This window comes from Synchiropus splendidus, chromosome 13, assembly GCF_027744825.2.
Source record: "Synchiropus splendidus isolate RoL2022-P1 chromosome 13, RoL_Sspl_1.0, whole genome shotgun sequence".
Taxonomy (NCBI): Eukaryota; Metazoa; Chordata; class Actinopteri; order Syngnathiformes; family Callionymidae; genus Synchiropus; species Synchiropus splendidus.
In genome coordinates this window covers 2556107-2577583 of record NC_071346.1, presented here as the reverse complement: position 1 = coordinate 2577583, position 21477 = coordinate 2556107, and the positions used below count along the sequence as shown (strand labels likewise).

The 21477-nt window shown below is 46.9% G+C and overlaps 2 protein-coding genes across 5 annotated transcripts in view; one reads left to right on the top strand and one right to left on the bottom strand.

Annotated features, from left to right (window-relative positions):
- LOC128770123 (epidermal growth factor receptor substrate 15-like 1) overlaps positions 1-21477 on the bottom strand; it is an 84916-nt gene that overhangs the window by 50170 nt on the left and 13269 nt on the right. For 2 of the 4 annotated variants that reach the window (XM_053884410.1, XM_053884409.1), the window contains one exon: positions 21327-21477. In XM_053884410.1, coding sequence (XP_053740385.1) covers positions 21331-21477 — 147 coding nt within the window. In that variant the 3' untranslated portion in view covers positions 21327-21330. The other 2 variants (XM_053884408.1, XM_053884411.1) reach the window with 2 other exon arrangements.
- klf2b (Kruppel-like factor 2b) lies at positions 16011-18465 on the top strand. Its single transcript, XM_053884419.1, has 3 exons — positions 16011-16296; positions 16420-17308; positions 17385-18465. The coding sequence occupies exons 1-3, from the start codon at positions 16225-16227 to the stop codon at positions 17558-17560; spliced, it is 1137 nt and encodes a 378-aa protein (XP_053740394.1). The 5' UTR covers positions 16011-16224; the 3' UTR covers positions 17561-18465.

Sequence of the window (21477 nt, the reverse complement as noted above, 5' to 3'; positions counted from 1 at the left end):
CTGAAATCACAGGAAACAGAACAATCAAAGAGTCGCAGCACATTCCAAGAAAAGCAGCGAGCCACAGAAACACAACATGATCCAGGACGTCGCGCCGTCTGAGCGTCGGATGAAAGCGTCATCGCAGCAAGTGCTCGCCGGGAGGAAGATCTGATGACACTTTTTTTTTTCATACTTTCCTGCGGGGAACATAAAAATTAAACACACACCAGTCCTGTTTGGATAAGGACTGACCCCAATTATACGTCTCGCTCTGTTCCGATACGTTTTACAACCTCTCTGGCAGGTATTTTCAAACACAGAGAAGAAGTAAAACCACGACTGTGGGGTCTCCTTCCCCACCACCACTGGCCCACACAGCTTCCCCACGAACCATTAGATATCTGGCAGCGCTCACCAAATAACCGGCTGCTTCGCTCCAAAAACGGCAGCTCTGTTTCCGTAGTGTTGGTTAGCTGGATTAGAACAATACCCACCAGGCCATAATTTGTGGGCTTCTCATAACACACCACACCCAGGCAGACATTTTCATTTTCAAGTCATTTTGTCCTCTGATGAGGATATTTCAGGATGACATCCTATCCAGTGTTGGGTTGAGGGCCCTGCCTGAACAACTGAGGCCAGTTGTTCAGGTAGAACAGGGTTAGGGTTGGGTGGAAGACCTTCACTGTGGTCCCTTCACTCAAGGCATAGTGGAAGTGAAGGTCTATTTAAAGCTCAATTTGCTGTCACTTCCTCAACTTGTGGGGTGCGGAGGCTCCCGAATTGGTCTGAGGCGAGAAAGCAACGTTGAGGAATTCAAGACCAAATTATAACAAACTGTGGATGGTATATGTTCCGTCCATGTCGCGAGAGACATCCATCCGTCCATCCATCTTCTGCCTCTGATATGGCACTCCTCTGCCCGGCTACTTCCCACAGATCTCAGACCAGGTGGGAGATATAATCTCTATCTCGCCAGCATGTCCTGGGCCTGTCCCGTGGCCTCCACAAAGACAAACATCCCCAAAACACCTCCCTTGAGAGACAACTCGATGGCACCCTAACCAGACGCCCAAACCAGCTCATCTTTCTCCTCCCAATGCGGAAGAGCCGCGGTTCGACTTTGAGCATCACCCAGATCAGTGTTCCTGAACCCGTCCTTCCAGCCACTTGCATCCACAATCTTGTCCTTCTGGTCATGAATCAAAGCTTGTGACCGCAGGTGAGGGTTGGGACGTAGACTGACCGTCAAATCGAGAGCCTTGGCTTCTTGCTCACTCATGAACAAGACCCTTAGATACTTGAAACTCCTCTACTTGGGGCAAAGACTGCCTTCCAACCAGCCTTTTCTAGCTCAGAACCATGCCCTCTGACTTGCAGGTGCTGATCAAGCCATTTCACCCTCAGCTGCACAGTCACCGCTCCATGACGCCAATAGATCCACATCATCTGCAAAAACATAAGGAGCCCTGCATGGCTGTCCAAAACCCTGTCAGGAAGCTGGTGGCGTTGAGTGAGGGGAATCTTAAACCTGCTGAGTTCATGGACTGCCAAAACAAATTAGCAGTCACCTGGTCTCGCTCAGACACGCGTGTTCCAAACACAACCTGAGCACATGAGTTCCTGCTCAGGACAACATCGGTCATGGATCACAGTCCCAGGCCCGTGCGAGGTCTCCACCGCTGAGCCCCTTCAGAGTCTCCGCACGAAACAGGACAATAAGAAAGCAGCTCTCGCATGTTTGTGTTTCGGCTGAACAGGAAGGCTACACTCGAATGCCACAATGGGGGAATGATGCGGGGGCTTCCTGCAAGTGTTGAGGGGAAAGAAACATCAAAACATGAAGAGTGCGCGACAAACGTGATCACAACGCTTGTTGACGCACATCCAAAAACCGTTGTGGAGCGATTCTATCTGAGATTTAGCATTTTCAATTTGTATAAAACCGCAACTCACCCTTTTTTTTAACTGTGAGAAGATTCGCTGTTCCAAAAAACAGGAAGTGGTTACCAGCTGCACACCGCTACACCCCGAGTGCAGAAGATACAATACGTGACTGAAGTGTAATCCAGGAACACGCACTAAAGTCAGTTTCTCTTTGCACAAAAGAGATCCGTTGCAACAGAACAGTCACTTCTTATTCAAGGTTCGCCCTGGATGCGTCCGAGACAAAAGAAGTGACAGCCTTATTGTTGTTGAAAATACACACACAAAGGACGTACAATCTCGCTGTCACTGCACACAAACTGGAGGGTTACGTCATGAAAATGTCCTGGAGAAACTGTCTTTGTTACAGGATGTGGATCTTATCAGTGGCGCTGAATGCATGCGGGCTCTTGAAAGATGCATGCATAATTGGCAATGTATGTGAAAGAGCCGCAGTCAGCAGAAAATAACGCTGAGTTAGCGATGAAAACAGAGCTGGATTCTGCAAGACGATAAGCCGACGATGAAGGGGTGCAAACCTGAACATGTGCAACACCAAATGTCACAAGAAATATCAAACCGAATGTGCTTTTTGACTGAATGTCAGGTGGTCTGAGGTGAAGGCCCCAACAGGCCCTACTCTGAGTCTCTGGCGACTGGCACGGCGTCAGGTTTGGTATCGGACAGCCAAATGCCAAGGGAATAAAACTCAGCCCCTGGAGTCAATTTCGCATCACTGAGGTTTAAGAGTCAGTGTTCATGGGACCTTGAAGGCACTTGAAACATCTCCACTTGGACGAAGTGAAGCAAGACTGAATGTAATTTGCACTTTCAGTTTTCACAGACTGGAAGTGTCTCACTAGACTATATGAACGACAACTGCGACATGAATACATGAATCTTGCAAAAATGTAGATTTAAGCCATGTTTCATTCACAGTTGCGGCTTTTAAATTGGTTAGTTAAAAGTGTTGCCGAGTACCGTGGCACTGAAAGCATCGAGGCCCGAGACCGAGTCAAGACCAATGAGGGGGAGAAACCAAACAGTCAGTAATCTCTCTCACTTTTGCTCCGTATTACGCCGCTTGTTTCTGCTATTTCCTTGTAAAATAAACATGACAAGACTGTATCATGTTTAGTTTTGGCTGTGAAACGCCACATTCTGTTACAGCCAAGGCGGAGCTCCGTCATCAGTTCATATCTGAGGCGAGGACGACTTGTAGAGCTAAGAAGTGACAGAGAAATAAGTCGATGGTGGTAACTCGGTTGTCGCCCGGCTGATGGCGACTTCCTTGAGACGTGCTTCATCGTGGGTCAAAAACCAACTGTTTTGTGCAGAGCGCCGCAAACTGAGGAGGAAAACAAGGGACATCGCCTGAGGTGCAGAGGGGACGAATCAGACTCAGGCCACCCGAGACAGAACCCGCAGTGTGAAACCGCCCTCAGTGTCTACTTGGTCTCAAGTACAACACTACTTCCACTCCCGTTTGGCAGACAAAAAGCGGCGGCCGCCAACTGTGACCTATAAATGTGAGAAGCACGAGCTGCTGCCAACTGTCAGACAATGATTTATGTCAACACATAAATCACGACGAGAAACTTTCCAGGAGATACCAAGTTTTGGTTCACCCCACGTTCCGTCATCAAACTCCTTCTACAACAAAATCCAGTGGAAAAAACCCTCAACGGCGACGTCGGGAAACATTCTTGAACAAATTAGAGAGCCAGTTAACGACGCTCCATTTAACAAAAGAATGCCTGACTTGCATAAAGAGCCATGCAGGCGGATTAGCAGAAGCTTATTCTCCTCCACCGCGCGCCTCAGGTGAAACAGCGCACCTGCGTCGAGGCGCTATCACGCTGCGCTGCAGGGCTCTCCTTCCAAATGAGCGCACATCCATTCACGGATCAGCCGTGTTTATCCTCTTTGTCCGCCACAGGTTGAAGTACACGACCTGTCCTGCTGGGGCGAAGTGCCCGGGCACGCCGGCGGCCGTGCGAGCTGGAAAACAAGCAGGGGATGAATTGAGCTGGGTGTCATTATCGGAGGAGTTAAAGTCAGCAGCCCCGAGGACAACAGGCGGCCAGCGGGGCCTCTGACAGATGAGCCGAAAATGAGCGCTCCAGGGGAGCTCAGCCCTCTGTGCGTGGTCAGTCAAGGTCAAGAGGGTGGAGGGCTTCTGGACAGCAGCCACTTTGACCTTTGACTCCTTAAAGAAGCCTGCTAGATGTGAGGCTGCACGTTGGAATGGGTCCACACTGAAGGGGACCACATACTCAGGAGCAGCTGGATGAAGACTCCGCTGGTATAAGACACAGAACTAATAATAACGTTTTCCCAGCTGTAAATATTCATATTGAGTTTCGCCCTGGCAGGCAGTTCAGGCCTCAGTCAACATGTGAGCCGTGATGAGAACCAGCCCACTCGCCAAAACACAGGACCAACGGCGCGCCCCCACACAGGACGTGAGAGGGGACACGCAGATGATCCGAGAGATACAGGTTATTAAAGAGCGCGGCAGGGACGGGGGTTTGAAGTGAACCAGTCGGGTGAGGTCATTACTGTGGGGTAATTATACCTCAGCTCAAGTGTTAAATGGACCAGCAACCTGCGCCGTGGAGCCGTTTATTGAAGCCAGGTGGACTAAATAAATCAATTAGGTTTGCGGCTGTGGAGTCTGACTCCTTTCAGACCTTCAGGGGGAATTCGCTGCATCTGAAGGGGCACCAATGAAAGTCAACGTGTTTTGAAATGCGGGTGAAAAAGGGATGAAGTTCAATTGACCTCTGCACACAAGCAGACTTGCAGGCATGAACGGAACCAGTCATTCAGGGAGCACTTCTGTCTGAGGCCACTTGGCACCAACCTGGACACACAGCCAGAACAAGAACTCAGCCTCCACAGATGTTGTGTTGCAGCCCAGTGAACTTCCAGTTCAACCTGTATTGGTTGGCATCAACTACAAGGCCTTAGGGGTTTCAGCCACATCTTTTATTCACATTAAAGCCCTCAAAATGCACTGTTTTTGCCCGCGTGTCCAAAGTTCCGACACCACTGCCGGTCTCAGCGGCTGCTTCTCGATTCCAGACCTCCAGGAGATCCACTCTGTTGACGGAAGTGTGGACACGCAGGCATTTTGAGAGCTTAAATGGTAAATAAAAAGCCTCTGATTTAATCTGATTTCAGCCTGTAAAAATTCATATATTAGCCGCGCTGTTGTATAAGCCGCAGGGCTCACACCACGAGAAAAAAAAGCAGCTTCTAGTCCAGAAATTACGGTGTATATCTATATATATATGTTCCACGGTTTCCACCATTACTTCCCATTAATATACACACGTTTGGCCCACAACTTAGACTGAGTCAGACTGGAGCTTCATACTCTAGTTCTCTAGTACTTTATTTCAGTTCAAGTGAAGGAAATTAGCGAGCAAATGCAAGACGCATTTGTGAGCAGCGAGCAGGCAATCAGGTTTCATGATCAGCTCACGCCTCGCCACAGAGAAACTGCTGAAAGCTGGGGAGGAAACCGAGCTGCCGCTCAGCAAACCACTTCTCCTCTGAGGTGTCACACTTCACACACGACAAACGGAATATTGTTTACCAGTAGTGATTTGCGACGTGTCAGGGGTCCACCTGGCAAACCAAAACCACTCAATAACAATCGGTTCCTGTCAGCGGGCTCAGAGCGAAAGCGTGACACATCAGAATCGGACGGCTTCGTGTGCCGATACGGGCGATAAGCACCGGATCTCGTTTGTGTTTCGGCCGCATTTCCTCTGCCGTTGATCAACCGAACCCCATAATCAATATTACTCAATGGCAGATAGCGCTGCCGCACCTGAACACACCCTTCAACTGTTCAACTGTCCACGATCCGATTCAGTTGCTCGATCAAATGATGGTCTCTCACATTCAGTCAGACGACTTCCACACCTGATACCGACAGCAGAAACCATCCGTCAGTGTCTTTCTCACTCCTCCCCCGATCCAAAACTGGGGGTGTTTTATGGCAGTTTGACTCCAGGTTAATGTCCCAGCTCTCCTTTGAGATAGCATCTGAGATGTGCAGAAGAACCTGTCTGACCCTCCAGTGCCACAGACTGGTGACTGATTGACTGGTCGAGAGCAGGAAAGCTTGAAGGCGAACTCCTGATGCTTCCTGATCTCAAGATGGATTTTACTATCTCTCCCTGCTGCTGTGACACCGTTTTAAAAACGTCGCCATGTATCGTCAGCCCCAGGACAAGAGTCAGTTAGTCACCTGGGAACGTTGCTGTCCAACTGAGAAGCTAAAATCATGTCGCGCAATTCACAAACCAAAGATTCTTCTTGAAGGTCTGAAGTCACTGGTGTTAAAACTCACAGTTGAGAGTGTGAACGGGGCGGGAGGGTGGAAGTATCTGGTCCAACAGTGGTCGTAGATAAGTCGGCCTCTGGGATATCCACCAAGCTGGAAGTGCCTGGGAAACACCCCCAGAATGGAACACCCTCCACAAGACGAACTTCTGACCTCCCACTGGAGCAGCGCAGATGAACGTCCGATGTATCATCTTAACATGTTTGGGGAGACGCTGCAAGTGCTGGGGTCACGTGACAGTTGAGCCTTCTGCAACGACACTAAGGTTTTTCCGGGGGAAAAATAGCTTTCAGAATTCGATTATGGCTCTGAAGCATGAGACAGTCTCACACGCGTATGTGAGCTTCATCTCAACTCTGCACACACAAGCACATTATGGGATGAAGTGTGAAAGATAAACAGTGATTATCCTCGGTCGGGTCTTTGTTGTACGACAGCCACCTGACATCCAAGCGTGTAGCTAAACATCAAAGCAAGTGAACACATGGTGGATGTCCATAAATATCAGTGCTAGGTATAGAATAATATTAGCCAATTTAACTTTGATATTTACACTAAACAGGAGCCCGGTTTAAACCAAGTGTAGGACCTCGGACCTCGAAGTGCGTTCGAGGCTTGCCAACTCCACAACTCACGTCGGATTGAAAGTACTTTAAGTCAGTTAAATTAAGTAAGACAGTGATATTCATTACGTTTTGCTGTCAACACTGGAAGCTATTTTGCTCCAACCTCACTGAGCCACAACTTTCATCTTCTCGACCTTTGGTTTGTACTTCTGTTCTTGTTCAAGTGCATCACAATGCAGATACTGACTGAAGACCTGAATGTCAGAGTAAATAAAAATATATTCTTATACTGTAGTCATCATCTGTGTTCGCCCCCGAGACCATCTGATACACCAACATCACTGGAAGGCAGCAGCAGTCTCAGCAACAAACATCCTCTTTGGAGACTATTAAGACTGAGCTATAAATGACGACTTTCAAAAAGATCAAAGGAGCCTCAGCGAAGGGCAGCAGCTACATTGTTTTAGATAGATAGATGGATAGATCCATCATCCATCCATCCATCTGTGAACATAATGGTGGCACTGAGCTGCTTGGCTGAGGTCTGCACTCCCTTTGTGTTCATCTCTTAAGTAACGGTGGCCTGAAGGTTGGTATTGAACTTAAATCCGCTGAAATAACAGTCTGTGATGGAGCTGACAGGGGCCACAGGGGTCATAAGTCACATGACGTTAGGGCTCTTCCCTCTTCCACAGAATAATGTTGAGTAAGAAATTGCTTGACTCATCAGCGGAACTAGTCCTGCCTCTATAATCCACCAAAAGCAGGTCAAAGGAGACGGAGAGACCCGTTCCCCTTCAATCCAAAAGTGCCGGTCACGTGTAAATGAAGCTGTATTGGAGTTCTGTAATCGGTCATCTGATGTACATGACAACGCAGCGGTGGTGTTTGAACGGTGGCTTCATGAACTGGGGCCCTCTAAAGAGACGCGTTTTCACTGTCCTCCACTGGGCAAAACACAGCACCACCGAGGGCGACAGGATCAATATCCACACTCTGACAAGCGCGGTTCTGTGAAAACAGACCACTGCACTCAAGGAATCGTAACCAGGTGTAGCAGAGGAAATACCTGGAGCATTCCTGCCGGAGGAATGTTTTTATTAGCCGCTTTACAAATGTCGCCATTTGGAGGTGTGTACACTATAAAGTGCACTGCAGGCTGGATCGCTCAATCAAGCCCGGCTCCGCTTCAATGGGGAACCTGTGTCGAAGCCGGGGTTATGCTATTTGAACAGCTGGCACAGTTTAGTTCGGCATGTTCAAATGCGCACAAGTCCGAGGCTGTCGAAGGCAGCCAGGAGAAAACACAAGCCCGGCAATGAGGGCTGCATACAGTGTTGTTGTCATGACTGAACAATCTTTGGACGGACAACCCGCCGTGCAAACGTTTGCGCTCTCGTCCGTCACATTATCCACCGTGATGGATCTTTGAACCCCACACACACGCGTGTGTGTGTGTGTGTTGGGACAGCGCGAGGTTAACAGCTCCATTCAAGAGGTTCCTTTTTATCTCACGCTTATTTAGACAACCATCAAGTTCTGTACCTCGGTTACATTAGCGAAAGTAGCATTCTTCACCGGAAGGTGATCATAATTCCATTCAGTTTGATTCGGAAAATCAAACCCTACATGGTCCATTTTTTCTGGTTACAGCTGTTATTTCGCCTTCTTCTTGCGAGTCATTGCTGCTGTAAATTCTCTTTAAATGTTAATACAAATCAGTGAAAAAAAGCAGTTTTTCAGCAGCCATTTTTAAGAAAAACTCAATTCATTTTGACATTTAGCCCATTTAGCACTTATGCTAACATAGACGCAAACTACAAACATGACGATTAAGACTTATGTTGAGGGAGGTGTTTGGTTAAGGAGCTGTAAAAAGCCAAGCAGAGTGTAAAATAAAGGCAATCCAATCTAAAAACACCATCTGCCGTTGCTCCACAGCAGAGGCTCTCAGGGTCACACTCCTGAATCATCGCCACCTTTCTTATATTACCACACGATGATGACTTATTGACGGAACGTTCTGGAGGGAAATTTCTTTTTTTACTAACCATCTCGACTTTTTCAGTGATTATTATTTTGAGCTTCAACACTTTCAGTGTTTTGACTTTCAGATTACTTTCCTAAATGTTCATCCCAATTTTTCCTCCCAGTATTTCTGTGATAATTGAATACGTGTCTTTTTTTTTTAGAATAACCATCTCATTATTATTTTGACATTTGACCTCATAGCAAAACTGAATATCCGACCCGTAATTCATGTCCAAACCAAATAATGTGACTTATTAAATGGAACTTTCCTTTCCCCGTATTTTACCTACCATAAATTCCAGACTTTAAACCGCTACTTATTTCTGACAACCTGAAATCTATGTCTGAAAAACGCGACTCACATACAGCTTCATGGTGCCAAGAAACTCATGACATTAAACCGATGAAATCGCAGGTGTTTTATTTACATGAAGGTGAGTCGGACACACAAGGCTTATGTCCAAACAAAAGCTATTTTCCCCTGAGACATTGCTCTACAGTCCAGAAGTGACGGTGATATCACCTCTTGTAATCTCTATCCGTCTTATTCTCTCATCATTTCACCATCGCTCTATATTTGAGCGCGAGCGAAGCTCCTCACAGTGCACTTTGCCAACTGTGAAATATCAGGTGTCCACTCTGAGAATGTGGGGTCCTCTGAGCAGTCATCAAATAAAAAGCCTTCTTCACACTCCAGAGAGAAAGAAACAACATTTTCACAGCCAGGTCTTGCCTCCCTGAGCGTGTGTGCGGTGCCTTGAGTGGGACCGGTATCATTCCTGCTGTTAACAGCTAATAAATTGGGGCCCATCCCCCCCTGCTCCGGCTCAATTATATCCACATGGAGCTGTTATTCTCTCCACGCTGGCCAGAAGGAGCTGCATATTTTTATAAGGTGGGTTTCCATCACACTTGCAATGTTAGTTGTCAGGACACGTTGGGGTTGTGTGGAAGCCAGACACGGGCTTTTTAAGAGCGAGGTGCTGCTGAGCGCAGCGTGGAGTCCCTGTTCGCAACCTCTCTGATGCATGTGGAGGCAATTAAACAGGTTTACAACCAGCAGACAAGGGGAGACAAATTTGACTTTCAGCCTCAAAATAATGAATATTCCATTCCACTGCAAGATGCTCTTTTTTGGTTTATTGATTTAAAAATATTTAAAACAATTTTAAACATGTTTTTCCTTAGTTTAACATTTTATCTGAATTTATACTGTATATTTTTATATAGCATATTAGTAAATATGTTGAGATGACTACCTGTATCTTGCACTAACTCTTTCTCCTTGGTGATATCAATAAAGTCTATCTTATCTTATGTCAAAAGTTAACTTAAGTTATTCCACACTGAGCCTTGATTTTTCAGCCCTGATGCAGAGTGGGTTCTTGCCACTTGAGCCGTATTGCACCTGAAGACACCTGAGCACAAGAGTGGGCTTTAAAATGTTCAGATCAAAAAGATTCTAATGTCCAGCTCTTCCAGAGCCAGAGACTCTGAGCGGAGCAAGACGGTTCAGCTGACGGCAACTCTGAGTTTGGAGTGAACCAAGCTCTTTCTGTGTGGAGTTTAGTGTTCCTCTAGGCACTCAGCTTTCCTCCCACAGCCCAGTCCCCCTCAGTACAGATAAAGTTCAGGAGATTTGGACCGGAACGTTCAGGTTTCCCATCGAAACGAACGATGCACTTCAAGCTAACTTTGCAGCAGCGAGCCAGACAGTGATCCGAGAGCAGAGGATGATGAAGATCAGAGGTGTGTTGACGTCACGGAAGCTCACCGAGCGTATGAGACGGGGTTTGAACTTCTGAGTGACTCCCCTGTGAGCCCCAACTGATGCCGTCTTATCTGTCATAAGGCCTTTCATCCTAACCTGGTAAACAAGGCGGCCTTGTCATGCGGCGGCGGCGCATTATTCAAATCAGCTGGGGTAATTACCTGCTGCATACGTTTGCGGACTGTTACCATCAACAGTGAAACTCAACTGCCCTTTGGTGATGCTAATGACGGCGCGTCTCTTTCACCTCAGCAGCTCCTGCCCGCCGCTGGAACTGGGGCCCATGCCACACACGTGCCAGCCTCCTCTGCTCAACATTTCTCTGCACCTCTTTTAAGAGACGGGGGTCGAGGGGCGGGGGGGATGAATGCTATCATTCTTTGATTCTGCTGGAATCTGGCCTCGCGCGAGCAGGAAGGGGAGCCAAGCGTGCTTCCTGAGTGGTCCGAGAGAGGGGAAGCGCTGTAATGAGTGAAGGGCGGGCGGTTAAAAATAACCGGGCTATATAAGCGCAGGCACAGTCCCACTCTGGCACAGTCCGGCCCGAGGCCTCGCCGCTGCATCTCGCACCTACACGCTGTTTTTCCGTGCCACGAGTCGGAGCGCCAGATCCTCACCGCCGTGACGGAACACTCGACAGACGTGATGCAATGTAAACAACGTATCAGCGTTAATGACAGGCGGTTTGATCATGGAGAGAGTGAGGCGTCCCATGATACAGCACCGACTGTTACACACGAATCACTGACAGCCTTTCCAGCGTGGGAAGGTTTGCGAGAAGAGCTCGCTGTGAAAACAACATATCTCTCCGATCCACTGTCTCCACGTGTTGACAGAACACGTCAGCAGCTTCATGAGTCGGTAGCAAAGTGACAGTGTGTTGATGTGAGCGCCAGCTCGCCACAATCGCCGTCCACCGCGGGTGAAAGCATTGTGCAAGTCTCAATTCCGAGGAAGATGTTTCAGAGAACATTTTTATTCTCACTGTTCGCCCAGTTCTGTTTTCTGCTGGGAGGCATGTGTCATGTGGAAAACCAAGACAGGATCGTCTTAAAGGAGCCGGAGTGGTTGTGAGAAATGTTTGGGTGAATGCTGATGAAAGTTTTGAAAACACTTTATATGCTGGCAGGAGCGGTGGGATAAGTGAGTGAAAAGGAAAAGTCCAGGTAAAAACGGTTCATAATAGGCCCCAATATTAGAAAGAAAACGGTGGCTTTTTCACTTTAATAGCGGAAAGAGTTGCAATAATAATAATATTCTCATTAGAAAGAAAGAAAGAAAGAAGTTCTCCTGAAAAAAATAATAAATGAAATGTATAATAATAAAATGTAGTCTAACAACAGCCACGGAAAAAAATGAAAAGAAACAAACCTTACTGAGTTAAAAAAAAAAAGGGAAATTCATCATCGGAAAAAAAAGATGCTGCCAGGAAACAAATACTTCTCCCTTAAAGGTCATGTTAAACGGAGTCCAAAATGTAACAGTAGAAGAAAAAAAACAAACAAAAAAGAATACAGTAAATGTTGACATAAAATATATTTAAAAAATAATATAATATATCATATATATATCGCGCGACAGTGAGGTGTGTTTGACAGAGTGCTGTTCACTGTCACTAGGCAGATTTGTCTTCATCTGAGGCTCAAATAATGATTTAAGTTCAAAGTGTTTAACTTCTTCAACAGGTTCACAAGGTCAAGAATCTGAGGACGACATCCAATCCGTTACAACCTCCGAGGTGTTTGTCCCGTGCCTGACCTCTGACCTCTCCCCCGCAGAGGTCGTCGGCTCCCTAAAGGGGTTAATGAAATTGCACTTAATGCGCTTGTGACAAATCTTTTTCACTCGGACCCGCTGCGCGCCCTCGCCCCGAACACTCACCCAATTTGCGTAAATAAAATTCTCTCTGAGGGTACGCACACTTCTCCACGGGAAGTGACGGCACAGAGCGCAACACAGACCTGTCCTTTCTCCTCAACATCAGGCCATTGAGCGGGCGAGCCTCGCGGGGGAAAGAGGCGTCGTGCCAGCAACCTCTGCCAGCACTCGGACATGAATCCCGCCTATTCAAGTGCGAAAAGCGCCCTGACAGGTCCACGTCTGTCGTAAATCATGACATGCCACCAAGTCATGGACTACGCTGCGTACGTCACAAGAAACCCAAGTTACTCAATACAAGCCTTCAAACATGCAGTATTTTTGGGACACTGGGAGGATTACATCATACGGAGAAGGTTGCAGGTGAAAGAATATTCTCCATGCAAGAGCAGTGGCTCAAACGGCAGTGACTTTAGGAGCTCTCTAGCTAGTCCTGGGTCCGCTCCGAGGCTTCCACCGAGACCATTTAACTCAAAATTACCAACTTAATCCAAGGGGAAAAATTATAAAAAAAAAAAAAAAAAACCTTGCTATTCAATCTTTTTATTGTGCGATTTAAAAGGTTTTAAAGAAAAAATAACAGGGAGAAAAAACAAAAATAAAACAAATCAGTGGGATAATTCCTAAAAAAATCTTTTGTTTTAGGGCGCTCAATATTGAAATGTTAAAATCAATGAAAGATTACTTTATCTGCATCATCCTTTCCATGAAAGGACAGATAATCTGAGGTTGAGCGACCAAAAGCAGAAGCAGAGAAATTCACTGGAGGTTCAATATCCTGTTGTGATATCTGACACAGAGTACAACAGAATAGTACTCTGGTTGTGAAAGGGTGAGTGTGAAGGGGGAACTCTGGGGTCGGCGGTCAGCAGGGCAGCGGTTAAAGCTCATCCCCGCCGAGTGACGCACTTTCCACTGACATCAGGGCTCAGGATGTGAGGCGCTCACAGCTGGAGAAGGTGGACTCAGCGAGCGCTGACCTGCGCGTCTGTCAGGCTCATCTCTGTTTGCTCAGACCCGCTCAAAAGGAAGCGGTCACATGACCGAGGGGGACAACAATAGATATGTTTTCTAAACAGGTCTGAAAGAACAATGATTGGTGATGTTTTGACTCCGAGTTTAACACGTCATAGAAAACATCTGACATGTTTTGGGGATACGTTAACAGCGCCATGACTCCATGTCATGACTCAAGATTTGGCAGCTATTTTTTCCACTAATACACAACTTTCTACCATTCAGACACTCCAATAATCTAGACCGCTCCTGCGACATAACAAACATGGCCACTGTTGTGAAGAGCAGTAGCACATTGTTTGCAATGTCAGGGTTCACTTTTCGCGAGAGTCATGGGTGCTGACGCAGCGTCAGTAAGCCACCTCACTCACCCTCCAGCATCCCGCCTTGTTTATGCCACATCCACGTGTGATCGCTGCGCAAACACTTGCCCAGTGTGCCATGTTTTTGTGTGTTAAATCGTGTATTTGTTAAAGCCCAGTGATGACCGGTGAGTTCTGTGTCTGAAGCTAAACTAACACAGGCTCAACCTGCAGCGAAATCCATCATAGATGACCATCAGTTTTAAGTCACCAGACTACTCATATGGAAAGTTACAAACACAGGATAAAACAAACCTGACTATGGCTACAAACTGAGCCAGGAAGTGCGACACGCTTGGCTGATATTACTGGATATCTGGGGCCGAGATCATCGCCCACAAACAGGTGAGTCACTCATCTGAACTAAGACTTCATGTTCTTAATGAGAGTCAAGGGCCGATACTTCGGTACAGAACAACCTTTTCGAAGTTTAGCGTGAAGTTAGAGCACACCGAAATAAACGTATCTCTTTGCGCCACCTGTTCACAGCGCATTTGAAGAGGTGCTAGCTTAGCGCTAATGACAGTAGTAAAATGCTTCTGAAAGTATTATTTTTGAGTTAAGATCCTTTATGTTGCAATGACATTTTTTAACCTGTTAACTAGTTTACCTCATACTTGTTGAACGAGTGAATAAAAAGGAGCTAGAGTGCTTGTCACTTGCATAAAGCTAAAAAAAAATCTCAAATCTTTGCTCAAACCTTGAAGTTTAATCCATTTAAAGCTCAAATTAGCACCTTAATTTTGTTCACTATCATTAAGATGATTTTAATTTCAACCCTAACAGGAGTGTGATAATGACATTAATCGGGGTCATATATTTATTTAGATACAGTGTTCATTGCCAGTCCACAAATAAATCAATAAATAACCGAATATCGGTCTTTAATTATGCTGATATTGTTCTTTATCAGAGTTTTATTGGGCCCAGTGACTCCGCAGACCTGTGCCCTCATGACCCCGGGAGCCAGTCACCGTGACGTCACCGCGCGAACCTGCCCTGTCATTCCAGGTTGTGATGTAAATGGAGGAGGCAGCCGCCACTGAAGGCCCCTCGTCGAGCATTTGCACCTGAATGGGCAGAGAACCCGAAGCGTGTTGACACCAGCGCGGGACCGCGCGTGAAAGCCGCTTTGGAGACGAGCCTGGCGCCTGTTTAGACAAGCCCGCTGCGTCTCAACAAAACACCGCTCCATTAATGATAATGAGCCGAAAGCGACGGACCCCGATCAAGACCCGAGGAGCCCACAACGCGACGCACATCCAGGACAGACGCGGCAACATGTACACAGCGGCGTTTTGTTCAGCTTGGCGTTTTAATTCGAGACAAAACCAGACCAAAATATCTAACTATAAATCCGACAGTCCACGAACAACACAGCACGCGAAATGGTTGAGCAATGCATCATCAACCCCCCAAATAACTGGCAGGCATTTGAAGTCCTGTTGCTTATTAATTATACTTTTATTCACAGAAAACGTGGGTTTTTGTTTACAATTATTATTCACTATAACGTCACATTTAAAAAAAAAATCAGGGCTTGATGTCTTGGGCATTGTTTTCTACCGCGAATACATCATAAAAGACACCCATTTATTGTAAGTATTAAACAAAATCATACAATTATTAAACCTTAAAAGGGGATAATAGTGACTCTATTATTATTATTAGTAGTAGTAGTAGCAGTATTGGGGGTTAATTCTGATTTGTTTTGTTTTTGATAGTATATTGGAGCAATAACACTTCGTTAAAAAATGGCAAATTAATCAAAAAATAATGCGAAAGAAAAGTAATAGCACAACGTTCGTCACTATTTAGGTGGCGTTAGTTCCCGTGAATGCAGGTGAGAGTATGTTACTAGCAGCAGTGGTACAACTTGAACATCTCACTCTGAAACTTACAGTTGCTCGTGAGTAACTGTGTCCTGTGAGCGAGCCTGTATTATCAGTTTCTGTCACTGGACTCGTCAGCTCATTGCGTAATCCTCGTTTCTATAGGCAGCCGCGGCGTTTTTTTCCGATGGGACGTCCCCGCGGTGTCTTGCGTCACGGTCCGAGGAGGAGCCGCGCTTTATAGGAGCCAAGAGCGCCGCGGCAGCCCTCACATCTGAGCTGCGCTGGCTGCTGGACTGGCTTTATAAAGAGCTAATTTTACCAGAAGCGACGTGGTTTCCTGAGCTCTCACAATTGGCCGGAGGACTTCCACTCCGGTTTAAAAGGAACCGCTTCCCACTGTCAGCTGGTTTTATGTCTCAGACGCGCAGCAGCAGCGGAGCGGCCACTGCCAACTGAGCCGCTCGAATCTCCCCGAAACTTCACGACCTATCCAACGATGGCTTTATCCGGAGTGATGCTTCCCTCCTTTTCTACGTTTACAGCGCAGAGAGAGAAGACTTGGGAGCATGTAAGTTGAGGCGCGGGCTTGAAGTTGTGTGCGTAAAGTTGCGGCGCAGTGGGATCCACCTGTTGCGCCGAGGCGACTCGCGATGGTTGATCTTTGTTCTGACTGATTTCTTTGCTTCCGCAGAGGTGGAAAGGTGACATGGACAAACTGGTCACCGGGAGCTGCTCCATGCTCGAGATGGTGCACAGCCTGGACGGCAAGAAAGACGACGAGGATCTGAGCAACTACTTGGATCTGGACTTTATCCTGGCCAACACGAGCGGGTCGGACGGCGCGGCGGCTTACGTGGGCCCCGCGGAGCACAGCAGCATGTACCCCAGCGGTGCAGCAGCAGCAGCAGCAGCAGCCGCCTTCCCCAGCGAGGAGCACCGGTCCCCGCCGCCGCCCTACGGCGCCAGCCTCATGACCGAACTCATGCGCGCCGATGGAGGCGACAGCTTTACGCGCAACGTCCAGGGGCGAGTTTTCCTCGACCACTTCCCGCGCCAGGACATCAAAGTGGAGCCCGCCATGGACACTTACGGACCGGTTATGGGAATGGTGCCGCAGAGCTGCAGCAAGATCAAGCAGGAGGGGAACGTTTCGTGCATGCTGAGCTTCGAGCAGCCCCGAGTGGCCATCTCTCCGCGGGCAGCCAGCAACATGACGCCGCCGCTCAGCCCGGACGACCAAGGCGTGTCGGACTGTCAGGCCCAGATGTGCCACTTCCAGCAGAAGTACCACCCCACGCCGGCCTTCCCGCACCATCCTCAGGCTCCGCACATGCAGATGACGTATCACGCCGCCCCCCACGGAGCCTTCGGCATGTACGACGAGGCAGTGAACCTGCAGCCGCAGAGAGTGATGCTCACCCCGCCCTCCTCCCCGCTGGAGCTGCTGGAGTCCAAGCCCAAAAGAGGGCGCCGAACCTGGCCGCGCAAGCGCACCGCCACGCACACCTGCACCTTCGCTGGCTGCGGGAAAACCTACACGAAAAGTTCGCACTTGAAGGCGCACCTGCGGACTCACACCGGTAAGTTCTCCGCACCTGCGCGCATGCGCGCCAGCTCCCACCGTTCCACGTCACTCATCTCTCCTCTCTCCTCCAGGTGAGAAGCCATATCACTGCAGCTGGGAAGGATGCGGGTGGAAGTTCGCGCGCTCGGACGAGTTGACACGTCACTTCCGGAAGCACACCGGACACAGGCCGTTCCAGTGTCACCTGTGCGAGCGCGCCTTTTCACGCTCGGACCATTTGGCGCTTCACATGAAGCGACACATGTGAACGAACTGCATTTTATTTTTTTTTATTTAAAGGTGACCAAAGCCATTTTATATATATATATAAATATAATATTGAACAAAATCGTTAATATTCATGGTAACACTTTACAATGAGGTTTGCTACAACCATCACATACAAGTGTCGCAACAGGTGACGCAGAGCAGTGACACACTTGAATCAACAGGTTTGTCAAATACTTTTCATCATCAGCTAATCTGGGCCTCAAGTCACGCGACATGAGTCACCTGGATTCATTCCTGAGCACTTACAAACGAGCCGCGCTCAAGACTGTTACCAAAGCCATGTTGGGAACGATGAAGGATTCTCACCACAGGGACCTCTTGAGCGTCATTTACGACACGCTCACAAACAGCACTGGGGATCCCACAGAAGGACTGTTGAGCGAGCCACCGGAACTCGTTTCTAAGTGACGCAAACCTCATTCTAAATTGTTACCCAGTAATGTAGCTGGTACTACTTTGGCTATATGTATTTGTTGTGGAAGAAGCTTTAGAAAAGCTGTACTCGCTTCACACCGGGGGCTGGCCCCGTTCCTCCAATGACAAAACTGGATCCGTGTGTTTGACACATGAAGTGCCTCGGATGACTCTGCTACTGTAACTCTTTGAGACGGAACGACTCCATTCCACATGTTCTGATTGACAGGAGTGAAATATGCACATACAGCTGCCCGACGTGTGCAAAGACAATGTTTTTACCGAAAACTGCCTTTATTTTTATCGTTGTGAACCCGATGCAGATCATCTGTACACTATCAGGGCTTGATGTCCTGTGCATTATTTTCTACCTAAATTTATATAATTATGGACATGTATTTTATACTGTAAGATGTGTATTTATTGTAAATATTAAACAAAATCAAACTTGGTGATTTGTCTGTCATGGTTTTACTTCAGAAGAACACTTTATATTTGCAGTTCACACACAAGAATTAAGCATAACATGGTGGATGATTGACTCTAAATGAATGCCATTTTAACACTTAAATTACCTTTTACCTTGATAAATTCCAGAGAAAGAAATGTGAAATACACACAAGAGAAGTTGCAACAACACAAATACTGCTCAATAGTAGCAATATGTATCAATTAAGTTCAAGTATTATTGGGGGAAAGACATGCTATGTAGAGGCTAAAAAGATAAGATATGATATGAAGTCCTGATGTGGAAAAAAAAGTATAAACAAATGTAAAAGGAATGTAAAGATCAGCATATGATTAAAAAAATATACTAGTTAAATATGACAAAATATGAAAAAATACTACAAGAGAAAATACACTAAAGGAAATGGCAAAAAACAAAAGGTTATATTAAATAACAGACAGTTGGCAGCTGCATGTTGCCAGCCAATGGGGCATTAGACGTGACCAATGTAAAAAAAAAAGGCCTCAAACAGTTAGAACAGACTTGTCTCTTGAAATTAAAGTTAAGACAGCACATGCAACCCAGACATTTATCCTTTACTGATTTATCTTTCTATATGAAAACATTTGTTTCGATTATATTGGGAGATTTAGGATCAATTATTTCAATATTGAAAGCCCCATTCAAATCCACCTTAAACCAATAGCATGTTTAAATCAATCTTAAAATTGTCATACCTTCAGTGCAGAATAATAAAAACAAAAAATAATGATGTGTCTTAAGAGCATTGACTGTTAAAATACAGCACTGAAAAGTTCAATTACAAACTACAAGACCATAATCCTATAAATTGATGTTTGAACAAATATTGACTTTTATTAAATAGTTTTTCCACTTGAAAGTCATAGACACATGAAGGACATTTTAAATTCGACACCCAAGTGAACGACCACACCGACTTCAACTCGAGGACTTCATAAATGGCCCTCAAAAGGCTTCGAGGATCGGCGGGCGACTGGGCGGTGTTGCGTCATCCCTCCTTCCCCTCACTACAGTGAGCGCCCTGGACAGCCGGCAGCCCTGTGCAGCGTCACCACGGTAGCGCTAAGTCGAATCTACAGGTTTGTCGATTTGATCTGCAGGAAAATGGGCCACTTGATTTCCAGCGAGATGTTTTGCAGCTGCACGACAGCCACTTGTGGGCTCAGCCTATAAATACAAACACTCCATTTCCATAATTACAGAGCGAGCCGGAGCCGTCTGGACAGAGGGGGCACGGCGAGCCCTCATCAGGGAAGTCCTTCTGATGGCTGCAAATTATAGTCGCACATCAAAAGACTCTTAATACTACAATTACACACAGTAACCCACCAGTCTCGAACTACTACACTACTTTGTCTGAGACGACTCGCTTCAAACCCTCTACTGAGCTGTCGAATCAACAAGAGCCAACAAATTCAGTCCAAATAAAAAGGTTTGATTGATCGCTTGAGTGCGACGACAAAATACACACTTTAATCCTTCAGCACCTCACCACCGCTAAACCATTATCACAGCTGACTTTCTACACTCACTAGTTTTCGTGGCCGTCACAACACATGAATCCATCATCTCAGGGGATCTTTTCAGATAATTGACATCCCACTTCTGACACCATGTGTCACAGTCAGGGAAGCGTACGCCATCACAGCCCACTCTTACAGCTGCATCACCATCTGGTGGCGCTAAAGTTCCGTTAACAATGTGGGTTTCCGTCCCACCTGTGACCACCGCTAACAAGATGTTAACTATCCAGCTCCAGGAAACTCCAGTTTGCCTCAGATTCCTCTGAACACTCTGATTTCCTCCCACAGTCCAGAGGGAATCGAGCAGAGGCAAGATAGTCCCTGCTTTAAGGGGGAGGAGGGGGGAAAAAAAATCCAGAAAGTTTAAATTTCAGAACTGACACGTGTCTTCAGATACTTAGAAACCGTCGAATCAAAAAAGAGGAACCAAATACTGGGTCAAAAATATCTGCAACGCTAGATAAAAATCTATCACTCTCACTTCGCTACAGATATCGAAGCAGAAGTTGAGTTCTGTTCCACATTTGACCCAGTTTCGCCCCAAATCATTTCACTGTGTCAATAACACCAGCATGTAGCTTGAAAGCACATTTTAAAATCACTTTTATTTATTAAAATAATGCTCGAGAGCAGCCTCCATGTTCGGTGATCACGTGTGCAAGATCATGATTATAAGCTGATACGGAAAACGCGGCGGCGAATACATCATGTGCCAAATAAACTTGATTAGCGTCACGAACAAAATTAGCGACTGTTAAGCAGTAAAAAATAGAAGTTCATGGATGAATGAGGAGGTGAATGTAGTGCAGGACTCTTGACTCACCTGGTGCACTTGAAGATCATAAATAAACAGGCGACGTTTTAGCGTTGACATCATGTTGCAGGTAGTTAAGACGCACTTTGTTCATAAAACTGTTAGAATCCAGTATTTACAGTAGAATCAGAAGTGTTAAAAGCAGTCCACTCGGGGAGCGCAGCACCACCTCGAGCACGAGTCTGGAGTTAAGGTTTTAAAAGGCCTTTGTTTTTGGACCAGGCTGGAGAGTCGGGTCTGCAGCTGGTTCCAGTTGTGTTTAAACGCGATGTTCTTGCAGGACCAAGCCGCAGTCAGATCAAGTGGCTGCGTAATGTCCATGATTATAGTTGTCGTGTGGTGGAGGGGCAGTGAACCCTAGCTAGCTGCTAAATGTGGAGTCAATTGACTGGAGTCCAGCGGCGGCTGGACTCGGACACTAATTGGTAACAGGGGCCGTGATGAGTCTGAGGAGGAGGATGAGGATGAGGATGAGGAGGGGTCAGTGTGGTGCGAGGCCGACCTGGTCAGCTGCCCGGCATGTCGGCTCTGCTCAGGGCGATGGCCAGCTCCAGGTCCTGCTGCTCCTGCAGCCGCAGCCTCCTCAGCCGCTCGTCCTCCTCGCGCTGGCTCTCCCGCTTGGCCCACTCCAGCTGCTGAGTCTCACTTCCAAA

Bases quoted from the DNA above. Each gene is read 5' to 3' on its own strand.
- klf2b (XM_053884419.1), top strand. From the start codon at position 16,225: ATGGCTTTATCCGGAGTGATGCTTCCCTCCTTTTCTACGTTTACAGCG. The intron at 16,297-16,419 runs GTAAGTTGAGGC...TTGCTTCCGCAG, and splicing joins GAGAGAAGACTTGGGAGCAT to AGGTGGAAAGGTGACATGGA. The intron at 17,309-17,384 runs GTAAGTTCTCCG...TCTCTCCTCCAG, and splicing joins GCACCTGCGGACTCACACCG to GTGAGAAGCCATATCACTGC.